At 40.9% G+C, this 22,418-nt stretch overlaps 1 protein-coding gene across 1 annotated transcript; it reads right to left on the minus strand.

Annotated features, from left to right (window-relative positions):
- Nucleotides 1–359: 359 nt before the first annotated feature.
- Nucleotides 360–22,204, minus strand: IL7R (interleukin 7 receptor). The gene is made up of 8 exons (XM_060760799.2): nt 21,944–22,204; nt 13,985–14,120; nt 11,406–11,551; nt 7,358–7,512; nt 6,052–6,214; nt 3,829–3,922; nt 1,828–1,903; nt 360–1,445 (listed from the first exon to the last, which is right to left on the minus strand). The coding sequence occupies exons 1-8, from the start codon at nt 22,035–22,037 to the stop codon at nt 879–881; spliced, it is 1,431 nt and encodes a 476-aa protein (XP_060616782.2). The 5' UTR covers nt 22,038–22,204; the 3' UTR covers nt 360–878.
- Nucleotides 22,205–22,418: the final 214 nt, after the last annotated feature.

The following is a 22,418-nucleotide window of genomic DNA, read 5'->3' on the forward strand; positions in this document are numbered from 1 at the left end:
AAGGTAAATTGCGGCTGCCTCTAAAATTCTGAGCATGTATTAATAGCAAAACAAAGAGAAGGAGGCAGCAGATAAGTCTGCCTTACCAGGTATATCTAGTAGGCATGGGCAACCCATGGTTCTAAATGGTTCTAAAGTACTTACAAAACCAGGGGGTGCTGGTGCTACAGGGTTGCTAAAATTCTGGTGGTGAAAATTTCAGAATTCTAACAAAACTTTCAAAATTTCATTATTATTTCATTATTGGTGATTTTTATGTCAGAACCAATTATAAATTGCCATTTATAATGAAAATTTGAAAGTTTTGTTAGAGTTCTGAAATATTCACCATTGGAACTTTAGCAACATTGTAGAAGCAAAGCACCGACACCCACTACTTTTGTAAATACCATTAGAACCATTTAGAACCATGGATTGCCTATGCCTAATATCTAGCATATTAAAAATGCACAGATCTATACATTTGGCAAACAAAACAGAAACACAAAGGACTATAGAAGAAAAACAAAAACATCTCTTGCTACATTTTGGAAGCGGCTTTCTAATGGTCTTTAGAAATTTCAGTATGTTTTTGTTTACTTAGTCTTGTTGTTTGACTTCACATGGCTGTTATCATTAGTTTCAAATAAAAAGATGATTGAACTGCTCTTTTTTGTGGTGTAGGGACATATTTGTCGCTTATATGTATATATCTTCCTTTGCTACCAATATTTTTTATTAAAGTAATGCCCAGGAACACATCTACTTTGCTCACTCAAATGTTTATGTATGTATTTTGGATAAGTGCATCTGATTAAGTTGCTTATGCCATAATTAAATTGCTCTTCTTTAAGGTGCCACGTGAGTTTGTGTTTTAGGAGCACAAACTACTCAGCCTTTTAGTCATTGTTCCTGGCAGTAATCTGTGAAATGACTCTTCTAGGGCCCTGCCATGCCAAGTGCTGGCACTGCTCGGTCCCCTTGTTTCCAACAAAGCTGGCCATTGTAACATAGGCTTCTTCTATGTTTGGCACTCTAACCTCACTGTTGGTGTAAGTGTGATGGCAAGGATCTGCCTCGGACCCAGACAACATGATGGTGCCCATTGAAGCAGTAGAACAGCTGCTGAGAGCATCACTGTTGCTACCTGAGCTGCCAGAGCTATTATCCCCATTGAAGAATGAACTGCCACGAGTAGCTGGATTGCTTCCACCCAAACATCTGTTCGGCATCTCAGCTGGCCACATCCCTTCATATGCCAGAGGCAGCTTCAGCCAGCCGTCATTGAGAAGAACCATGTTGTTCTTTGGGTCCTGCTCATTCCCAAACTTCTCTGGATTAGCTGCATCCCAAGGCAGAAATGAGGGTTGAAAGACATCCGGTTTTGGTTTGGCTTGAAGGCTGTCCACCTTGTGGATGTCTACATATCCCAGGTTCTCAGGATTGAAGAAACTTGCATCAGAATGCTGCAGGGATATACAGAGGTATTTAGTGCAGTTGAAGGATAAGATTATTTTTCAGCCAACTGAGAAAAACTAAGAAGAACATAATGTCTGACTATGGGCCCTTTCACAGTCATATAACCCAGAATATCAAGGCAGATCCCCCTGTTATGATCTGATCATCGACCGTAATAAAGTTTACTTAAATACTTACTATCAAGGCAGATAATCCACAATATCTGCTTTGAACTAGATTATGAGTCCACACTGCCACATAATCCAGTTTAATGTGGATTTCATACAGCTGTGTGGAAGGGGCCTATGTTGTTCTATTCCTGACAGTCAAGCCCCAACCTATGTTTTATGCAAGCTCTCTTATAGTCAAAGAAGAAGACACAATACAAACCTTTCTTAGTTTTTTGCACAATTTATCCAGAGCCTCTTCATGCGTAGGCAGTGTGGGCCACACAATGGGCTTGATCCTGGCAAAGGATATAAAGCAATAACCGTTTTGATGAGGTACATGCCTACAAAGTCAATTAGCCTTGAGGTATACCAGCAAAAACATATAAACAACTTGTCCTTTGTCCCAGGTACAAAAATACCTTAGTCTGGCCTTGGACAAAGATTGCAGAAATATATTGTGAGCTCACTGATATTTTGAGGACTCTTCACTGAGGACAACAAGAAGCTATGTTGTTCTCTCCTCAATATAATGTCTCCTGCATCATCCCTGGCAAAGTTCTTCAATGTGTGATATGTGCTTGCAAGTGCTATGTAATGTGGGCAAGGAACAACATCAATGGAACAGAGGGAAACTTGAAGATGTTGTTTCAGAAATATGGAGAAGAGACAACAAGAGAAAGGAAATGGGCATAGTTATAGGTAAAAAAGAGAGAAGTTTGAGAAGAGGGACATCTACTGAGAGTGCAACATAGAAAGAAAGAAAAATCAGAAAGAAGCTGTCCACAATGATACGTTCAGAGCTTTTAAGAAGTGATGGATGGATAGCAACACTGATGCAAATATTGCTGGAAAAAATGGGAAGAAAGGAAGACTTTGAATGAGGTGAGCAACCAAGGAGCAAGGGCTGAGAGGAGGAAGTTTGTACTAAACGTCTTTTTGCTAAATACATTTTGATCCAATAAAAATAGTATTTTATTGTTGCAGATAGGTAAAGGCAATATGTATTTATTTTCCTAAGGAACAGAACTTTTTACATTTTTATTAAATATTGTTTTTTGGTTGAGGTGAGGGGAAGCTAAAGGAAAATGTTGGTGTGGAATGTACGATTCCAAAGATAGCCTGATTCACATTGCAATGATTGTTTATGCAATTATTGCTTATGAGTCTTAAAAACAAATGGTCTTAAATGGAAAACCTAAGTAACGCAACCATCCTTTTCTAGGTCAGTGGTTCCCAACCTCTGGTCTCTGGTTTTCTCTGGGTGAGCAGATGGTGACTACTGGATGGCATATGTTCTGTATCAGAAACTAGAGCTGATGTAGCCTATCCAATGCAATTTTCTGAATCAGCACCCCATATAACCAAATCGAATCTAAAGTTGACCAAAAACTGATTCGTAACCATTTTGGAACTAGTGTTGGAGGTCCCTGGTCAAAGTAGTCCCTGGTCAAGTGGTCCCTCCCTAGTCAAAAAAAGGTTGGGAACCACTGCCCTATAGTGATCCTATATATGAAAGACCTGCAAGTCACCCTGTCCTCAATAACCCAGCTCAGGTCTTGCACAGTTATTGAGGACAGAGTGACTTGAAGGTCGTTCATTTACAGGATCACTATAAATGATTGGATCTCTCCATCTGGAATGCCATCTTCCTCTTTTCTTACTTCCTTCCACTTCCATGAAATACATGAAATGATGTCTTTTCAAGTGAGTCATGGTATTTTATTGTGATATTTTCAAAGTACGATAATCGCAGATTACTCCCCTCAGCCTCTTGGGAGAGTTTCAGTTTGATTTGTTCTAAGTTCTATCTCAGGAATTGGCAAACTTGGGCCTTCCAGGTTTTTTGGATTTCAACTCCCACAATTCCTACCAGCCTCAGGCCCCTTCCTTTTTCCACTCAGCCTACTTAAGCAGGAAAAGGAAAGGGCCTGGGGCTGTTAGGAATTGTGGGAGTTGAAGTCCAAAACACCTGGAGGGCTGAAGTTTGCCTGGTTGGTTATTTGGTTCTATTTTGTTTGGAGTGCCCTGTATGTACATGCATTTAAATGTCAAATTAAAATTAGTGGAATTTTAAAAAGACAGCCTCTTTCATACCTGTATTTTTCCATTTATCTTTGTAATTTTAAATTATGGCTTTTAAAAATGGTTTCAACCTTTGGGGCCTTTGTGAGCAAAACAACATTTAGTCAAAACAACAAACAAATAAAGTGTTTAGAATTACCTGCTTTTCCAAAAGATTGTGATCAGAGAAATTAGAATGTACAGCAGGAGGAATGTCAAAACAGATCCTAAAACCACGATAATGATATCATCATCTAAGAGAACAAATAATATATATATTTAAGCATTTGCCTATAGATCCTAGACAAGCTAGATGTGACATGAAACATGTTTACACTACTGTGTATGCATGTGTATTTGCGTTCAGGCTTCAAGAAGTCATCCTCCAGCAGGTTGCCATGTTCCAGAAGCATTCTTTCCTGACATTTCAACCACATCTATGCCAGGAATCCTTAGAACAGTGGTTCTCAACCTGTGGGTCCCCAGGTGTTTTGGCCTACAACTCCCAGAAATCCCACCAGTTTACCAGCTGTTAGGATTTCTGGGAGTTGGAGGCCAAAACATCTGGGGACCCACAGGTTGAGAACCACTCTCTTAGAGGTTGTGGCCTCACAACCTCTGAGGATGCCTGCCATAATGTGGGTGAAACGTCAGGAGAGAATGCTTCTGAACATGGCCATGCAGCCTGGTAAACTCACAGCAGCCCAGTGATTCTGGTCATGAAAGCCTTTGACAACACCCTCCAGCAATTTCACTACCTCTTGTTACACAACTAGCATAATCCTCATCCTTCAGCAACCTTGGCTCTGTAGTTGTTCTCAGGAATGGAGTACTGTTCTCACTATAGTCATTCATCCTTACAAAGCAGGGAAGACAATGGGCTATACAAACATTTGTCTTCCAAGTCCATTCATTAATATGAGAACCGAGAAAAAATGCAGATCTTCTATCATAACTTATACGGCAAGTCAGTAGAGGTGACCTGCAACTCATATAAAAGTCACTTCTGTTTTTCTAGATAGTAATTGAGGTGAAAAAGTATATTAAATAACTTTCCTGATCATGAATAGTATTCTTTTGCCTTGGGTATGATCTAAGGGCCTTAATCAGGGTACACTATGGACATAGAACCACTAAAAATTTTGTTTACCAGTCCCCTATCTTCTAGCCTGGCCAAGGATAATTCCCACAACAAGGGCATTGAATTATTGCTGTCTGTTAGCTGCCCTGAGTCCCTCTGCGGGGGTAGAGAAGGGTGGGGTACAAATATTTGAAATAAATAAATAAATAATAAAATTATACACCGGGATGCTGTGAGTTTTTCGGGCTGTATGGCCATGTTTCAGCAGCATTCTCTCCTGAAATTTCACCTGCATCTGTGGCTGACATTTTGGCCCTTAGATCATATTCAAGACAAAAGAGAATGCTGCTGGAATCTAGAGGTCCATCCAAGAGGAATTCTGACTTCTCTTCCAACAGAGATCACATTTACGAACCAAACTGAGGCTGAGATCCTCCATTAGGAAATATATTGTAAAGTTCCTCCATGGAACTATGTATATTTAGGATATATTTTGTACTCATCTTCCTTCTGCAGCCCAGCCCCAACCCAGCCATTTAGGAGTGAATCCCGTAAACATGGGATAGCTGAGAAGCATCAGATTAAGAGATTATAGATGCACAATGATGAAGGCATCTCCAGGATCATCTAGGGTCCACCAAAGGAGTTGGAAGACCATATTATTCTTATATGTCAGAGTATTGTAACCAGATGTTTCTTGGCCATTTTCCGTTCTCCATGAGCTGTTAGATGGCCATAGGTTAGAGGCAGCAAGTAAAAGTATGGTCCACATAGAAGAGGATCAGTTCTGGTCTCAACCACCTCTTAAAACACACAAGGATCATCTAGGTTTCACCAAAGGAGTTGGAAGACAATATTATTATGGACTTATACTTCCATATGTTTTTGGCAGGGTGTCAGCTTAAGGTAGTCTAAGGTCAATGGATGGTGATTCAGGTAATTACTATGCTGTCCTGACTCTTTGTCTGGAAAGATAAACTCAGGATGAGCAGCTAGAAAGGTGGAAAAAGGCTGGATTTTATGTAAGAGTTGGCTTTAAAGCCTCTTTAGCCATCTATCTCCATCCCCTCACTTGTCTCAGCTCAAAGATGTTTCTGTCTTTGTCAGCAAATCAAAAACCCAGAAGAAAGAGGAAAAGATTGGGAAGAAAGTCAGAAGATATATGTACTATCATGGCATTTGATGTAAGATAGGATTAAACTTTCTACTGGGGTTTGAAACCTAGTTTGTATTTATCTGTTGTATATTTAGGATATATTTTGTAGTCTTGCCTTTTCAATTTCAAAACCAAAAATTGCTCACATGTGTGATATGGGGTCTCCTGGTATTCAGAACGACTCCATTCGCTCCATGTCCCTTCAAAATAGTTTCCATGGGGCTTGGATCGAACTCTTATCTCATATCTTGATCCTGGCTGAAGTTTCTTCCCTAGAATTCGGATCGGTGTATATTGTGACTCTATGTTCTAAAAGGGGAAATAAGAAAAATGTATTTTCAAAAGTGAGCAAACAAAGCCACCTTTAGAACCAGTCCTTTTTCAGTTATTTATTTAATTCACAATACACATTATTGCACAATGAACTATGGTGCGTATTGCACACCAAAATAAATCAAACACTGGTGAGTATTGTGCACTAATGGGAATCATGCAACAATGTGTATCATGCATTTTTCTGGCTCTGCTACATAGTAACTTAACAACAGCTCTCTTTTGGATATGGATCTTACCCAACTGCACAATTCCCTCTGATCTAAGTCCATTTATGATGCCACAAGGTCCCAGTAGGATGCTGATGACTGTCTTTAAGCCAATCATCAGCTTGGACCCAAGCTGTGGAAACCTTGACAGGTCATAACTAGCACTTTGAATTCTGCCCAGAAGCAGACCAGAAGTCAGTGAAACCTTTCAATGGGGGAATGACACAATCCCTATGCCCAGCTACCATCAACAACCTGGCTGCAGCATTGTTGATTCGCTGAAGTTTCTTCAAGGATACCATCCATCCATCTTGCCTTTGGTCCTTTTTCCTTTTTCCTTCCTTTTCCCCCAGCATCATTATCTTCTCCAAGCTTTCCTGTCTTCTCATTATGTGGCCAAAGTACTTCATCTTTGCCTCTCTTATCCTTCCCTCCAATGAGCAGTCGGGCATTATTTCCTGGAGTATGGACTGGTTGGATCTTCTTACGATCCAAGGTACTCTCAGAACTTTCCTCCAACACCACAGTTCAAAAGCATCTATCTTCCTTAGCTCAGCCTTCCCTATAGTCCAGCTCTTACATCCATATGTTACTAAGGGGAATACCATTGCTTTAACTAGGTGGACCTTAATTGCCAGTGTGATGTCTCTACTCTTCACTATTTTATTGAGATTGGTCATTGCTTTCCTCCCAAGAAGAAAACGTCTTCTGATTTCCTGGCCACAGTCTGCATCTGCAGTAATCTTCACACCTAGAAACACAAAGTCTGTCACTGCCTCCACGTTTTCTCCCTCTATTTGCCAGTTATCAGTCAGTCTGGTTGCCATAATCTTGGTTATGCTATAAATATTCAGATTTAATGACTGGAGAGATCTGTTATGCCCATTTAAAACTAGACAGTCATACTCACAGTCCAAGATGTGTTTTCCTGACGGTAGACCAATTCATGCATTAAGTTGCGATGAAGGTATGTCAATGGTTTATGCGGACTGGAGAAATTAACAAGATACTCATTTGCCTTTTCCAGGTATGTAATGTTTAAACCGAATGGTGCTTCAGGTTTAACTGTAAATGACAACATAAAGACAAATTGAATCATTATCCTAATAACATGGGTCTGTCCCCTTAGATGGGTTAAAGAGGAAGAGTTGGATTCTATAGATTTCTTTGAAATACAACCATAACATTTGGGAGTAGGGTTGAGGCATTTTCTGCAATGCCATCATAGGCTTTGTTTGCATTGGTGATAAGGAAAAGTGGGAAATTACTCTCATCTCATTTTTTGCATAGCAAGTTGTCCGAATTTGCAAATATCTTCAAGACTCCCATATAGTAAAGGCATCTGAATAATGCCTTTCCAAGAGTTACAGATCAGGATAACACTGTTCTTGCACCATACAAGCAAAATGTTCATGCTAAACATCTGAAACAATTGTTTAAAGGTTTCAAGACTATAGAGCAGGCATGGGCAAACTTGGGCTCTCCAGTGTTTTGGACTTCAACTCCCACAATTCCTAACAGCCTCAAGCCCTTTCCTTTTCCCCCTCAGCCGCTTAAGCGTGGGTGAAATGAATGAATGAACAAATGAACGAACAAATGAATATTGATCCTTATAAGAAGAAAGCTATACTTGGGCTGATCCTATATTGTATAGCATAGATATCTGCACACAGATTATGGAAGATGTTATGTTACTCCACCCTTGTGCATTGGAGTGTATATCTTCCAATCTGGTTTTTATTGCCCTGTTTCTGAATGCAAAATGCACAAAGGCATTCAGATGACAATTTTTGTTGCTTACACCACAACCTAAGTTAATAAAGTGGTAAATTGAAGGGATCAAGTAATAGTTATGCACCAGCTAAGAATGTGCAACTTTAAGCAAGAAACAGCAACACATAACCTGAACTGAAATTGTAGAAAGAAGTATGATTGCATGTGAAAGATAATGCACAAAACGTATAATGCACAAAGGATTCCAGTGCAGCAGCATATAGGCTGTAGTTTGAATTTGGTTTAGTTTACTGCAATACTAACTTGAACTTGGCTGCTGTGTTAACAAAACCGTTGAGTGTTCAGAAACATTTGGCAGTATTGAGTGACTTGCGTATTTTTGAATGTATTGTATAAATATAAAGGCTTATTTTTCTGTTAACACAAGGAGGGGTGTTGGAGCATGCAAGGAATCAGTTAATGTGTTGTGTCAACTGTAAAATAGCAAACCACTGACCACCTGCTGCAATGCAACCTGAGCCCTGCCACATGCACAATGGAGGACCTTCTTGCAGCAACCCCAGAGGCACTCCAAGTGGCCAGATACTGGTCAAAGGACGCTTAATCAACGACCAAGCTTGCAAACTTTGTGTTTTGTTTGATTGTTTGTTTGTTTTGTTAAAAAAATGCAATGCAGCTGTTTGGTCTGCCCGGACACGATAAATAAATAACTGTAAAATAAGATGTATGAAACTGATTGGTTAGACAATGCCCAGGGAGATCTAAGCCTAGGACTTTTTGATACTGTTACATTTTTGTTCAGACTCGAGCTATGCACGTTCAGAGGGACAGTTTGAAGAGAGAAACAGAGAGAGACAGATTTTGGAGTGTACTCTCACTTCATGAGCTGCTGAAGGAGTTTATTCACATGAAGAAAAGAAAGACTATTTTAAACTTCTCATAAAAGGACATTATGTGCTCCATTAGGAAGAGTAAACTACTTGTTCTTTGTATTGTCGAAGGCTTTCATGGCTGGAATCACTCAGTTCTTGTGGGTTTTTTCGGGCTATATGGCCATGTTCTAGAGGCATTTCTCCTGACGTTTCGCCTGCATCTATGGCAAGCATCCTCAGAGGGTGAGGTCTGCTGGAGCTGGGAAAAGAGGGGTTTATATATCTGTGGAATGACCAGGGTGAGACAAAAGGCTTTTGTAAGTGGGCTAGGTGTGAATCTTTTCAATTGACCACCTTGATTAGCATACAATGGGCTGACTGTGCCTGGAGCAAACTCTTCTTGAAAGGTGATTAGATGTCCCTGCCTGTTTTTCTCTCTGCTGTTTTAATTTTAGAATTTTTTAATACTGGTAGCCAGACTTTGTTCATTTTCATGGTTTCTTCCTTTCTGTTGAAATTGTCCACATGTTTGTGGATTTCAATGGCTTCTCTGTGTAGTCTGACATGGTGGTTGTGAGAGTGGTCCAGCATTTTTGTGTTCTCAAATAAAATGCTGTGTCCAGGTTGGTTCATCAGGTGCTCTGCTATGGCTGATTTCTCTGGTTGGAGTAGTCTGCAGTGCCTTTCATGTTCCTGGATTCTTGTTTGGGCGCTGCGTTTGGTGGTCCCTATGTAGACTTGTCCACAGCTGCATGGTACACGGTAGACTCCTGCAGAGGTGAGAGGATCCCTCTTGTCCTTTGCTGAACGTAGCATTTGTTGGATTTTCTTGGTGGGTTTGTAGATTGTTTGTATGTTGTGTTTCCTCATCAGCTTCCCTATGCGGTCAGTGGTTCCCTTGATGTATGGCAGGAACACTTTTCCTCTGGGTGGATCTTCATCTTTACTCTTGTGGCTTGTTCTTGGTCTTGCAGCTCTTCTGATGTCTGAGGTGGAGTATCCATTGGCCTGTAGAGCCCAGTTGAGGTGGTTCAGTTCATCTTGGAGGAGGTGGGGTTCGCAGATTCTTTTTGCACGGTCTGCCAAGGCTTTAATGGTGCTTCTTTTTTGACTTGGGTGATGGTTGGAGTTTTTATGTAGATATCTATCTGTGTGTGTGGGTTTTCTGTAAACTGTGTGACCCAATTGTTGATCTGGTTTGCGGATGACTAGGACATCTAGAAAAGGCAGTCTTCCTTCCTTTTCTTTTTCCATAGTGAACTGGATGTTAGGGTGGATGCTGTTCAGATGTTCCAGGAACCTGTTGAGTTCTTCTTCTCCATGGCTCCAAATGGTGAAAGTGTCATCCACATATCTGAACCATATAGTGGGCTTTTTGGTTGCTGTTTCAAGAGCTTGTTTTTCAAATTGTTCCATGTAGAAGTTAGCTATGACCGGGCTGAGAGGGCTCCCCATAGCTACTCCATCTTTCTGTTCGTAGAATTCATTGTCCCACTGAAAATAGCTGTGCCCAAACAAGAATCCAGGAACATGAAAGGCACTGCAGACTACTCCAACCAGAGAAATCAGCCATAGCAGAGCACCTGATGAACCAACCTGGACACAGCATTTTATTTGAGAACACAAAAATGCTGGACCACTCTCACAACCACCATGTCAGACTACACAGAGAAGCCATTGAAATCCACAAACATGTGGACAATTTCAACAGAAAGGAAGAAACCATGAAAATGAACAAAGTCTGGCTACCAGTATTAAAAAATTCTAAAATTAAAACAGCAGAGAGAAAAACAGGCAGGGACATCTAATCACCTTTCAAGAAGAGTTTGCTCCAGGCACAGTCAGCCCATTGTATGCTAATCAAGGTGGTCAATTGAAAAGATTCACACCTAGCCCACTTACAAAAGCCTTTTGTCTCACCCTGGTCATTCCACAGATATATAAACCCCTCTTTTCCCAGCTCCAGCAGACCTCACCCTCTGAGGATGCTTGCCATAGATGCAGGCGAAACGTCAGGAGAAATGCCTCTAGAACATGGCCATATAGCCCGAAAAAACCCACAAGAACTACTTGTTCTTTATTGTTAACTTATGTGGCATATTTTCTTTCCCTGGCAAGGCAGTGTGTGGGCTGATCAAACATGGTTTACTTTACATTAGGCCACAATATGACTTTATTTCAAATATTTAAAGCTATTTCCCCACTTTCTCATTAATTGTTCATGGATGCCTTTGTCTGTCTTCATTCTTCTCCATGGATAGTAATGAAATGGTCCCATGACCTCCTTTTGAAATAGTGAAAAAAAAAACATATGGTTCTGAACGATGGACACACAACATTGACTGAGCTTACTGATCTTAATTCCTGTCACCATCTTGCACTCCTTGCATTGTTGCTTCATTTCCAAGCAAACTTTGATGGGATAAGGAAGTTCATCCTGTTTCACAGAGCAATTCACTACTAACTGGCCGTGTGTTTCGCATTTCCGCTCTGCAGACCTATGGAGAGTTTGATGGTTAATATGGAATTCCAAAATTTAGCCCTGCAAAAAATTGACACAAGCATTTAAAGAGCAATGAATTTGAATCCAGTGTGCCATTGTTCCTAACAGCCATCTTCAGAAGGGAGTCCTACTTATTTCAATCCATTTTAGCCCTTAGTAAGTATGTTTTGCATCTTCGGGGTTTTTTTTTGTTTGTTTATACTCTCTTCTGTGATTTTTTGTAAATAAGTCTGAACAAATGTTTCATGATTTTTCTATCTGTGTTAATGAAAGAGCAAATAAATGAGGGACTGAAATCATGTCTGTTATTTGGTATTCTTTCTTCTTACTGCCGACACAGTTTTGAAATGTAATGCTTTATCTGTGTAACCAGCACTTTTGTACAATATGTGCATGGTCTACAACAGTGGTCCGTAGACCACCAGTGGTCTACAAGAATGAAAATATGGTCCGCGGCTTCATCATTACTACATAATTGCCTCAAAACCATGTAGCAATAAGAGCGACTGCCAGAAGGGACAAAGAGCTTCATCTATGCTGATGATCGTGCCATCATCACTCAATCAGGGAGCTTTGAGATGGTTGAACAGAAGCTCTCTGAAGCTCTAGGTGCTCTTACTGCCTATTACAGGGAAAACCAGCTGTTCCCTAATCCATCTAAAACGCAGACATGTGCTTTTCACCTCAAGAACAGACAAGCATCCTGAGCTCTAAGGATTACCTGGGAAGGAATCCCACTGGAGCATTGCAGCGCACCTAAATACCTGGGAGTCACTCTGGACCGTGCTCTGATCTACAAGAAACACTGCCTGAATATCAAGCAAAAAGTGGGCGCTAGAAACAGTATACGACACAACCTGGGGATCTCAACCAGACACAGTGAAGACATCTGCCCTTGCGCTTTGCTACTCTGCTGCTGAGTATGCATGCACAGTGTGGAACACATCTCACCACACTAAAACAGTGGATGTGGCTCTTAATGAGACATGCCGCATTATCACGGGGTGTCTGCGCCCTACACTACTGGAGAAATTACACTTTTTAGCCGGCATTGCACCACCTGACATCCACCGGGAAGTAGCAGCCGATATTGAAAGGACCAAGGCAGTGACATCTCCAGCTCATCCCCTGTTTGAGTATCAGCCAGCACGTCAAGAACTTAAATCTAGAAATAGTTTTCTAAGATCTACAGAGACACTCGCTGGAACACCTCAGCAAGCGAGAGTCCAAAAGTGGTAGGCTCAAACCCAGAACCTCAACCAATGGCTGATACCAAATGAGAGACCCCCCTCTGGGCATACAGAAAACTGGGCGAATTGGAAGTCACTGAACGGACTGCGTTCTGGCACCACGAAATGCAGAGCCAACCTTAAGAAATGGGGCTACAAAGTGGAATCCACAACATGCGAGTATGGAGAAGAGCAAACCAATGACCACCTGCTGCAATGCAACCTGAGCCCCGCCACATGCACAATGGAGGACCTTCTTGCAGCAATACCAGAGGCACCCCAAGTGGCCAGATACTGGTCAAAGGACGCTTAATCAACTACCAAGCTTGCAAACTTTGTGCTTTGTTTGTTTGTTTGTTTGTTAAAAATGCAATACAACTGTTTGGCTTGCTCCTGACATGAGAAATAAGTCAGTTCTAGATTATTAAATATGGTTTTCTCTGGGCTAGCAGATGGGAACTACTGGATGGCATATGTTCTGTATCAGAAACTAGAGCTGATATGGTCTAGCCAATGCAATTTTCTGAATCAACACCCCAAATAACCAAACCGAATCTAAAGTTGACCAAAAACCGACTCGTAACCCTTTTGGAACTAGTGTTGGAGGAGTGGTTCCTGGTCAAAGTGGTTCCTGGTCAAAGTGGTCCCTAGTCAAAAAAAGGTTGGAAACTACTACAAGTCTGGCAGCTTACTAGGAGCAATGAAAAATATATGCAACAGAAACACATGCAGAGATGTAGCCAGGTATGAGTGTGCAATATGAGGACATTGCCCCTCCAAATAAGAATTCTGATCATCCAAATTTAGTCCCAAAATTTCTACCATTCTAGTAATTTCAAACTTCAGTTGAACATTTGGAAATACAGCTTAGGCATCCAAAGAAAAGGGAATAGACAGTTGCCAAGAGGAAATGGACACAGCAAATAGATGCGAGTGATTTCCAGATGTCTTCTGCAATGCTAGAAATTTGGGGAACTGAAGGAAAACTCATTTGTAGGAACAGAATTCTTATTTAGGAGGGCAGGGCACCCTTTTCGCTCTTCACCATCACCATCACAACTATTCCATCACAACTGTTCCATCACAATTATCCAGTGTTCCCATGGTTCCCTGTAAGCATTAAAGATCATTTATCATAAGAAAGTAATGCTTAGAGAAAAATAACTATATTTTAATGAAGTTGGGAAGTTCTTTCTTACACAGTAAAGCTAATGTCAGCTTCATTCAGGAACAATTCCATTGCTGTAACTTTGCAAATTAAGTAATTCTTCGAGTATGCTGGCATTCGAACAATACACTCAAAGCTGGAGTCCAGTTCAGCATCAGTGCAGGTGTCTGAGGAGAAAGGATCTAAACATTAATGCTTCAATTGGAAGTGCAGATTGGCATGTTATTAATACTCAATAAGAAATATACTACAAATATATGCTGATGATAAGGTAGTCTGTGCTCATTCAGAGGAAGACCTACAAACAACTTTAAACACCTTCGCAGAAGCATATGAAATCTTGGCCTCACATCAAAGTTAGCAGGTACCAACCAATCTGCAATGCCAACAATAAATCTTAATGATGTAATGATAGAAAATAATGACCATTTCTTTTACCTAGGCAGTCACCTCTCCACAAAACTCGACATTGATGCAGACATATTGATTTTCTTTATGTATATCCCACCTTTCTCTACTCCAAAGAAGACTCAAGGCGGCTTTACATATGGCAACAATTTGATGCCTTTAGACAACAGACAATTAGATACATTTGTTAAAAATTAAAATTAGAATTAAAATACACATTAAAGCATATAACATTATAATCACTATTAAAGTCACGCCATCCACTATCGTAATACAAAACCGTCTGAGCTTTGTGAGTGCAGCATTTTTTAAAATGAAGCAGAGAGCATTTTAGGATCGCGACATTTATAGAGACACCAAGGGCCCATCCAGACAGGGCACAAAACGTGCGTCCTCCCGCATTTTCCCATGGGGCATCCAGACAACACAAGTGCATTTGGCACAAAGCAGGAAAATCCTGCTTTGTGTCAATGTAGTGTGATAGTGGGTTAGATCCGCATCTTCTTGAAAGGCACGGGTTGAACCTACTATGTTTGCTGTTTGGACTGCCCCCTCAGAAGTCCTGAACTTCTGAGGTGGCATTCCAGACACTCCTCTCACATTTTCCAGGCTGATTCAGCCTGGAAAACTATGAAGGCATCAACCCCCTCTCCACCTTCCCCAAAAGCCATTAAAATTAAAATAAATTACCAGGCCAGCATTTCCCTGCTGCTGTCGTGCCCAATGATGTGCCAGGAGGGGAGGGGGAACAAAATATTTTCCTCCTCCCCCCTCTCCAGGCACATCATTTCTACATGACAGGAGAGCTCAGGCAGCAGTTTCATGGTAGGTGGGTAAGTTATTTTACTTTCCTCCCATTTTAAGGGGTTTTGGGAGGGGTGGGGGCTGTCTCCCTGTCCTCTCGAAAGGTTCCAGGAGGGCATTTGGACACTTGTCCCAGAAAGAACATGCTTTCTTGGGGGGGTGTAGATTTCAACCCAGGCACAAGCGTGTTTTTAAACTATGATTGTTCCTGGGTTAAAGTGCTGTCTGGAACCGCCCCTAGATGCTTCCTTGTCCTTCCAACTCTGTTTGTATGCCTGCAAAACATGGATCATGTCCAAAAGTCACTCTCAACTTCGTGAAAGATATCATCAGCACTGCCTTTGAAAAATTTTGCAAATCTCTTGGAAAGACAGGCAGACAAACATCAGCATTCTGGAAGAACCACAGACCACCAGCATTGAAGAGATGATCCTCTGCCATCAACTTCACTAGACTGGCCGCCTTGTCTGAATGCCCATCTTCCAAAGCAGTTACTTTACTCTTAGGTCAAGAATGGAAAATGGACTGTCAGTGGACAGCAAAGATTTACAGATGGGCTTAAAGCTAACCTAAAAATTGTGGAATTAACATTGACTTCTGGGAAGCCCTGGCCCTCAAAGATGCCAACAGGAGGTTAGCTGTTACCAACAGTGTAATGGATTTTGAAGTGGCATGAATAGAAGGTGAAAGGGAGAAATGTGACCATTCGCTTGAAGGAAGGACCTTCAAGCGAATCCTTGTTGGGACTGCCTTTCACCTGGAAAACTCATTGTGAAAGACCACGCGGATCCAAAACAGACACATAGAGATCCACTGTCTGGAAGACAATCATACTTCGCCACAAGTGATCACCTATAATAATATGCAGAAATATACTGTTCTACAGTAATACTAAAGAACATGATTACAGAACATGAATATTTCTGTATTTCAGTTTGAAATTTCATTTCCTCTTCTTGCTTTCTTCCTCTGGGATCACTAAACCAACAAAGTAGGAGCCCCCAGTGAAGCAATGGGCTAAACCCTTGTGCCAGCAGAACTGAAGACTGACAGTTCAGCATTTCGAATCCAGGGAGAGTGTGGATGAGCTCCCTCTATCAGCTTCAGCTCCTCATGCAGGGACATGAGAAAAGCCTCCCACAAGGATGATACAACATCCAAACATTTGGGTGTCCCCTGGGCATCCTTGCAGATGGCTAATTCTTGCAGTTTCTCAAGTTGCTCCTGATACGAAAAAACAACAACAAAGTGACTTGAAGAGTCCTTCACATGCACACCTCCCCAAATTCCATATTAGCATGTTGAGTAAAACACAGCACTGAAGGATGTTTTGCTAAACCCTAATCACAATAACATAATAACATAAGAGATTGCATGGTGTAATGGTTTCAGGGTTGAAATAGAACTCTGGGAAACCAGGGTTCAAGTGGCCCCTCACCAAGGAAACCCATTGGATGACTTGGGGCAAGTTACAATCTTTTAGCCTCAGAGGAAGGCAAATCTTGTCATGAAAATCCTGTCATAAGTGCTTCTTAAGAGTTATCATAAGTCAGAAATGACTTGAAGGCACACAACAATAAAACACATTTCCATTTCAACAAACATCACTAAGGAAGGCTGGAGCTAAAAACAAAATCTGTTTCAATTTCATATTATTCTTCAAGGATTCACAATATCTCTGAAAACATTGCTGTTTCAGTGCTGAAATGCCCTGGTGGCACAGCAGGTTAAACCACTGAGCTGCTGAACTTGCTGACCAAAAGGCTGGCAGTTCAAATCCAGGGAGCGGGGTGAGCTCCCACTGTTAGGCCCAGCTTCTTCCAACCTAGCAGTTCGAAAACATGCAGATGTGAGTAATATCAATAGGTACCACTTGAGCAGGAAGGTAACAGCACTCAATGCAGTCATTCTGGCCACATGACCTCGGAGGTGTCTATGGACAATGCTGGTTCTTCAGCTTAGAAATGGAGATGAGCACTACCTCTCATGGTCAGACATGACTAGACTAAATGTCAAGGGGAAATTTTACCTTTTTTCATTGCTATATGCAATAATTCCTCCCCCCCCCCCTGTATATGTATGCCTTTGGAGCTTATAGATATAGAACAGTGAAGGTCAAGATCCTGCTTCATCATATAACTACAACAAAGGAGCTCCATCATTGTTATTACGACAACAATGTCATCTCCGCCTACCTATGTCTTGCCCACTGGTGATGGGCCATATTCAGTGATATGAGAAGTTTCCCATGTGCATCTTTTCTCCAGAAAACAGAGCTCAAACTTAGAAGAAAAAATTCAAAGATATCTTTTTATTTTGGATTGTTTGAATCATTGAAAGGTGTCTTTGTGTAAAATTTGCATCTTACGGGCCATTTTTGTCAGAGTTTCACTCACTTTACTTAAATACCAAAACCATCTGATGAGAATTTCCATCATGGGTTGTTTGAGTAATTTTTTTTTCAGAGAGAGGTTGATGGTTATCAACTGTAGAGAAGAAACATTTCTAGGCTTCTCATAGATTAGTCGACTGACAGTGCACTCAGACTGTTATTGAACCATGGTCTGAATAGCGGTTTGGGGGATGGACAACTTGTAGCTCTCTAGATCAGCATTTCTCAACTGGTGGGTCGGGACCCCTGGGGCGTCATGAGGGGGGTTTCAAAGGAGTCGCCAAAGACCATCAGAAAACACACATTTCTGAAGGTCTTAGGAAACCCTTTGGCAGAGAAGGCTGAAGATCTCTCCACCTGTTCAGCATGCTCTTTGATTGCAGGTGAACTACATATCCCAGCAACGACAACTCCCAAATGTCAAGGTCTATTTCAGCCAAACTCCACCAGTGTTCACATTTGGGCATATTGAGTATTTGTGCCAAGTTTGGTCTAGATCCATCATTGTTTGAGTCCACAGTACTCTCTGGATGTAGGTGAACTACAACTCCAAAACCCAAGATCGATGACCACCAAACCCCCCAGTATTTTCTGTTGGTCATAGGAGTTTTGTGTGTCAAGACTGGTTCAATTCCATCATTGGTGGAGTTCAGAATATTCTTTGATTGTAGACAAACTATACACCCCAGCAACTACAACTCCCAAATGACAAAACCAATCCCCCACAACCCCACCAGTATTCAAATTTGGGCATATGGGGTCTTTGTGTCAAATTTGGTCCAGTGAATGAAAATTCATCCTGCATATCAGATATGTACATATGATTCATAACAGTAGCAAAATTACAGTTATGAAGTAGCAACCAAAATAATTTTATGGTTGGGGTCAACACAACATAAAGAACTGTATTAAGGGATTGTGGCATGTTGAGTTATATCTCCGTAACAGAGGCAATCAAAGGCACAAGTTCCTAAAACTCAAGGTCAATGCCCACCAAAACCTTCCAGTATTTTCTGTTGGTCGTGGGAGTTCTGTGTGCCAACTTTGGTTCAATTCCATTGTTGGTAGGGTTCAGAATGCTCTTTGTTTACAGGTTAACTATAAATCCCAGCAACTACAACTCCCAAATGGCAAAATCAACCCCCTGTTAACCCCACCAGTATTCAAATTTGGGCATACCGGGTATTTGTGCCAAATCTGCTCCAGTGAATGAAAAGACATCCTGCAGATCATTATTTACATGGCAATTCATAATGTTAGGGTTATGGTTGGGGGTCACCACAATATGAGGAACTATATAAGGGGGTCGCGGCATTTGGAAGGTTGAGAACCACTAGTCCTTCCCACCTGTTTCTGCTGGGAACTGTCATGTACTGTCTTGTAATCTTCTATATTCTTGGAAGATGTTCTCATCTTTCTGTGAACAATCATTCTGGGCAAATGTTGCTTGGAATATGACTCAACAGGATCTAGGGCAACTGATGACTAAAGGTCAAACTAACTCTCTTTATTCATCAGTGTTTCCAATAGGATACCATATTGGGTTGTTGTAGGTTTTTCAGGCTGTATGGCTATGTACTAGAAGCACTCTCTCCTGACGTTTAACCTGCATCTATGGCAAGCATCCTCAGAGGTTGTGAGGTCTGTTGGAAACTAGGAAAATTGGGTTTATATATCTGTGGAAAGACCACAGTGGGAGAAAGAACTCTTCTCTGTTGGAGCTAGGTGTGAATGTTTCAATTATTATTATCTGTCCCCTACCATGTGTTGCTGTGGCCCAGTCTGTGTATATGTGTATTTATGTGGTTATTATTATTATTATTATTATTATTATTATTATTATTGGAGAAGGAGATTGTTGCTGTACACTAAGAGACAGAACCACAAGAGCAGAAGGAACTGGAAATGTCATCATAAGTAAAACAACCAAGAGAGATAAATATAATGTATAAATATATATAAATAATTTTTTCAGGTACAATAAATGTTGCCAAGAAGTTGAAGTATTTGTTGCTATAGTTCTCAGGAGTTTTTCAAATATTCAAAAGACATTTATACTTCCCTGAACTATTTTCCAGCAATTAATGGCACAGGCTGCAAAGTTTGATTGACTTGAATAGATTTCTTTTTCACTTCAGAACATATAGAAACAGTTTCTTTTCTTTTCTCAACTTTCTTTCTTTTAATTAATTTTACAGTTAAGTGCAGCTAGTGAAATAGTCCTTTCGCACTGTACTGACTCTAATCTTTGTGTAATTCAGAGAGCAGAAAATGATTTAGAAAAAGACCTAGTCTGGAACTAATCATGAAAAATGGGGATAAGGTAGTAACAACAACTGGAAAAACTAACTGTAAGAGCCGTTCAGCAGTGGAACTCTCTGCTCTTGAATGTGGTGGACATTCCTTCTTTGGAGGCTTTTAAACAGAGGCTGGATGACCATCTGTTGGGGGTGATTTGAATGTAATTTTCTTGCTTCTTGGTAGGAGGTTGGACTGGATGACCCATGAGGCCTCTTCCAACTCTATGATTCTATGACTCTAAGGAACTGTACTGCGAGAGTACACATTCCTTTAGGACAATATGGAAGAAACCAAAACTGAACGACTCTATTCCACAACATATCACAGCATATTTTGACTAATGAATATATGAATTTGGGGGCTATTAAAAGAAAAGGACAGCAGATTGGCCTCAGGGCATACAGATTATTAGGTCGGTTTTCTTCAATGGATTCATCTCAGGTGGGCAGTGACTCTGTTCCAGGTTTTAGTCCAAAATTTAAAAGGAACCATCCAAGGTGCTGAACCTTTGGAAATACTTTCCCAACACTTTCAAAGTGCCTTCAAAGCCTGGAGCAGAATTCCTACTTGACTGGAGAGGAAGATGTCAGCAGCCACTCTTTCCCTTTATAACAGGCATGGGCAAACTTTGCTCCTCCAGGTGTTTTGGACTACCGGCTGTTTGGAATTGTGGGAGTTGTAGTCCAAAACACCTGGAGGAGCAAAGTTTGCCCATGCCTGCTCTGTAATGAATAAATGTACTTTTTTATTTTTGTATGGAATATACAACTGTGGCAGTTTCATTTTTTCTCATATTTTACTAGTTTAAAGTTCTCTCAAGTTCTTTCCAACCCGAGTATGAAGAAATATACAAATGCAGATCACGTCTTTTGAAAAATAAACCGAGTCAAAACTCTGACCCATTTATAACACCCAAATACAGGTATAGCTATTTAAATACAAGGACAACTTTTTCCAATATGGAGAGGGTCATTTTCCACCTGCCTGGCATTTGAATGTTAAAGATCTGATGCCACTCAAGGGTTAAAAAGAGAGTGAAAACCCTAATTTGGCACCAAGATTATTGAATACCAAGAGACCAAAAGCCAGATTTTAAAGGGTTACGTTTTCAACTCCCTTTGCATCAATTGACAGATTTATCAACTTCACTTTGGACCATATTTCAATTTTGTGTGTGTATGTATGTGTCTATGTATATATGCAGATGTCACAATCAACTCCTGGAACAATTCCATCAGTGTTGCCTCTGGAAAATCCTGCAAATTTCTTGGGAAGACAGGTGGACAAATGTGTGCTGGAAGAAGCAAAGACCACCATCATGATGCTCCTCTGCCATGAACTCCGCTGGACTGGCCACGTTGTCCAAATGCCTGATCACAGTTACTCTACTCCCAAGAATGGGAAACACAATGTTGGTGGACAGAAAAAGAAATTGAAATATGGACTTAGAGCTAACTTTAAAAACTGGAGCATAGACACCAAGATCTGGGAACCCCTAGACCTTGACTTATCTAGCTGGAGGTCAGCTGTGACCAGAAGTGCTGAGGAATTTGAAAGGGCACGCATGGAGGGCAAAAGGGAGAAATGTACCAAGAGGAATGCACATCAAGCCAACCCTGACTGGAACTACCATCCACCTGGAAACTGATGTCCTCACTGTGGAAGAACATGTGGGTCAAGAATAGGGCTCTACAGTCACTTATGTATCCATCACCAGGACCCTGCACTTGGAAGGCCATCATACTCTTGACTATGAGGGATCACCTAAGTAAGTAAATAAATAAGTTATATATGTGTGTATGTGTGTGTGCCTGTCTACAATAGGCAAAGGAACAATACATGAATATAGACCACATTCACAACTTTAGTTAACTCTACAAACAATTTACAAGTTTACATCCCTACTCATAAGTTACCAGAGGCAGTTTTCATACAGACATACTTTGAGGTTACCTAAAAGCTTCTGATCATTGTTTTCAGAGAGCTCCGGCTCTTTTTCATTCTGCCTTTGGTGAAATTTTCTGAAATGAATAGGCCCTTTCAGAATTATTCTTGAGTTTTAGAGAAAAAGACGAAATGACTCACCAGGGTCCGTTGATGCTTCGAATCCATTTTCTGCTGATATGAGAGGAAGAAGAACCAAGCAGTAAGTACACAGCATCTGCCTTGTACTTCTCATCCTAAGTTCACATTCTTTCTATCCTCTGTATGAGAAAGAGAGACCGAGCAGAGAAAGAACAGCTAAGCTTGCTGTTTTATATCCTCTCTTTGCAGAGAACCCTGAGATAAGGTAACCACAGCCAAGGGGAAGCATAAATGCACAGACAAGTGGGCACATCTTGAAACAGGAAGCCAGGGAGAAGGCGCCTGCAAAGGAAGGTATGAACCATAGAAAGAAAAAAAAAACATCCTGGTAGCCTACCAGGACTAGTGCATCCACACCTTGTCTAATTCCAAGACAAAAGGCAAGTGTATTCCAGAGGTGGTGACTTCAGAAGTGTGACTTCAGAAGTGGAGTACCAATCGGAATTGTCTGAACTGAAAGTTTACCTCTCTTGAA

This window comes from Anolis sagrei, chromosome 2 (genome assembly GCF_037176765.1).
Source record: "Anolis sagrei isolate rAnoSag1 chromosome 2, rAnoSag1.mat, whole genome shotgun sequence".
Classification (NCBI taxonomy): Eukaryota; Metazoa; Chordata; class Lepidosauria; order Squamata; family Dactyloidae; genus Anolis; species Anolis sagrei.

Coding starts and splice junctions, on each gene's coding strand:
- IL7R (XM_060760799.2), bottom strand. CDS start 22,037: ATGAGAAGTACAAGGCAGATGCTGTGTACTTACTGCTTGGTTCTTCTT. Junction 7,513..11,405: donor GGTGACAGGAATTAAGATCA/GTAAGCTCAGTC, acceptor TGTCATTTACAG/TTAAACCTGAAGCACCATTC. Junction 6,215..7,357: donor AGGAAAACACATCTTGGACT/GTGAGTATGACT, acceptor TTCCCCTTTTAG/AACATAGAGTCACAATATAC.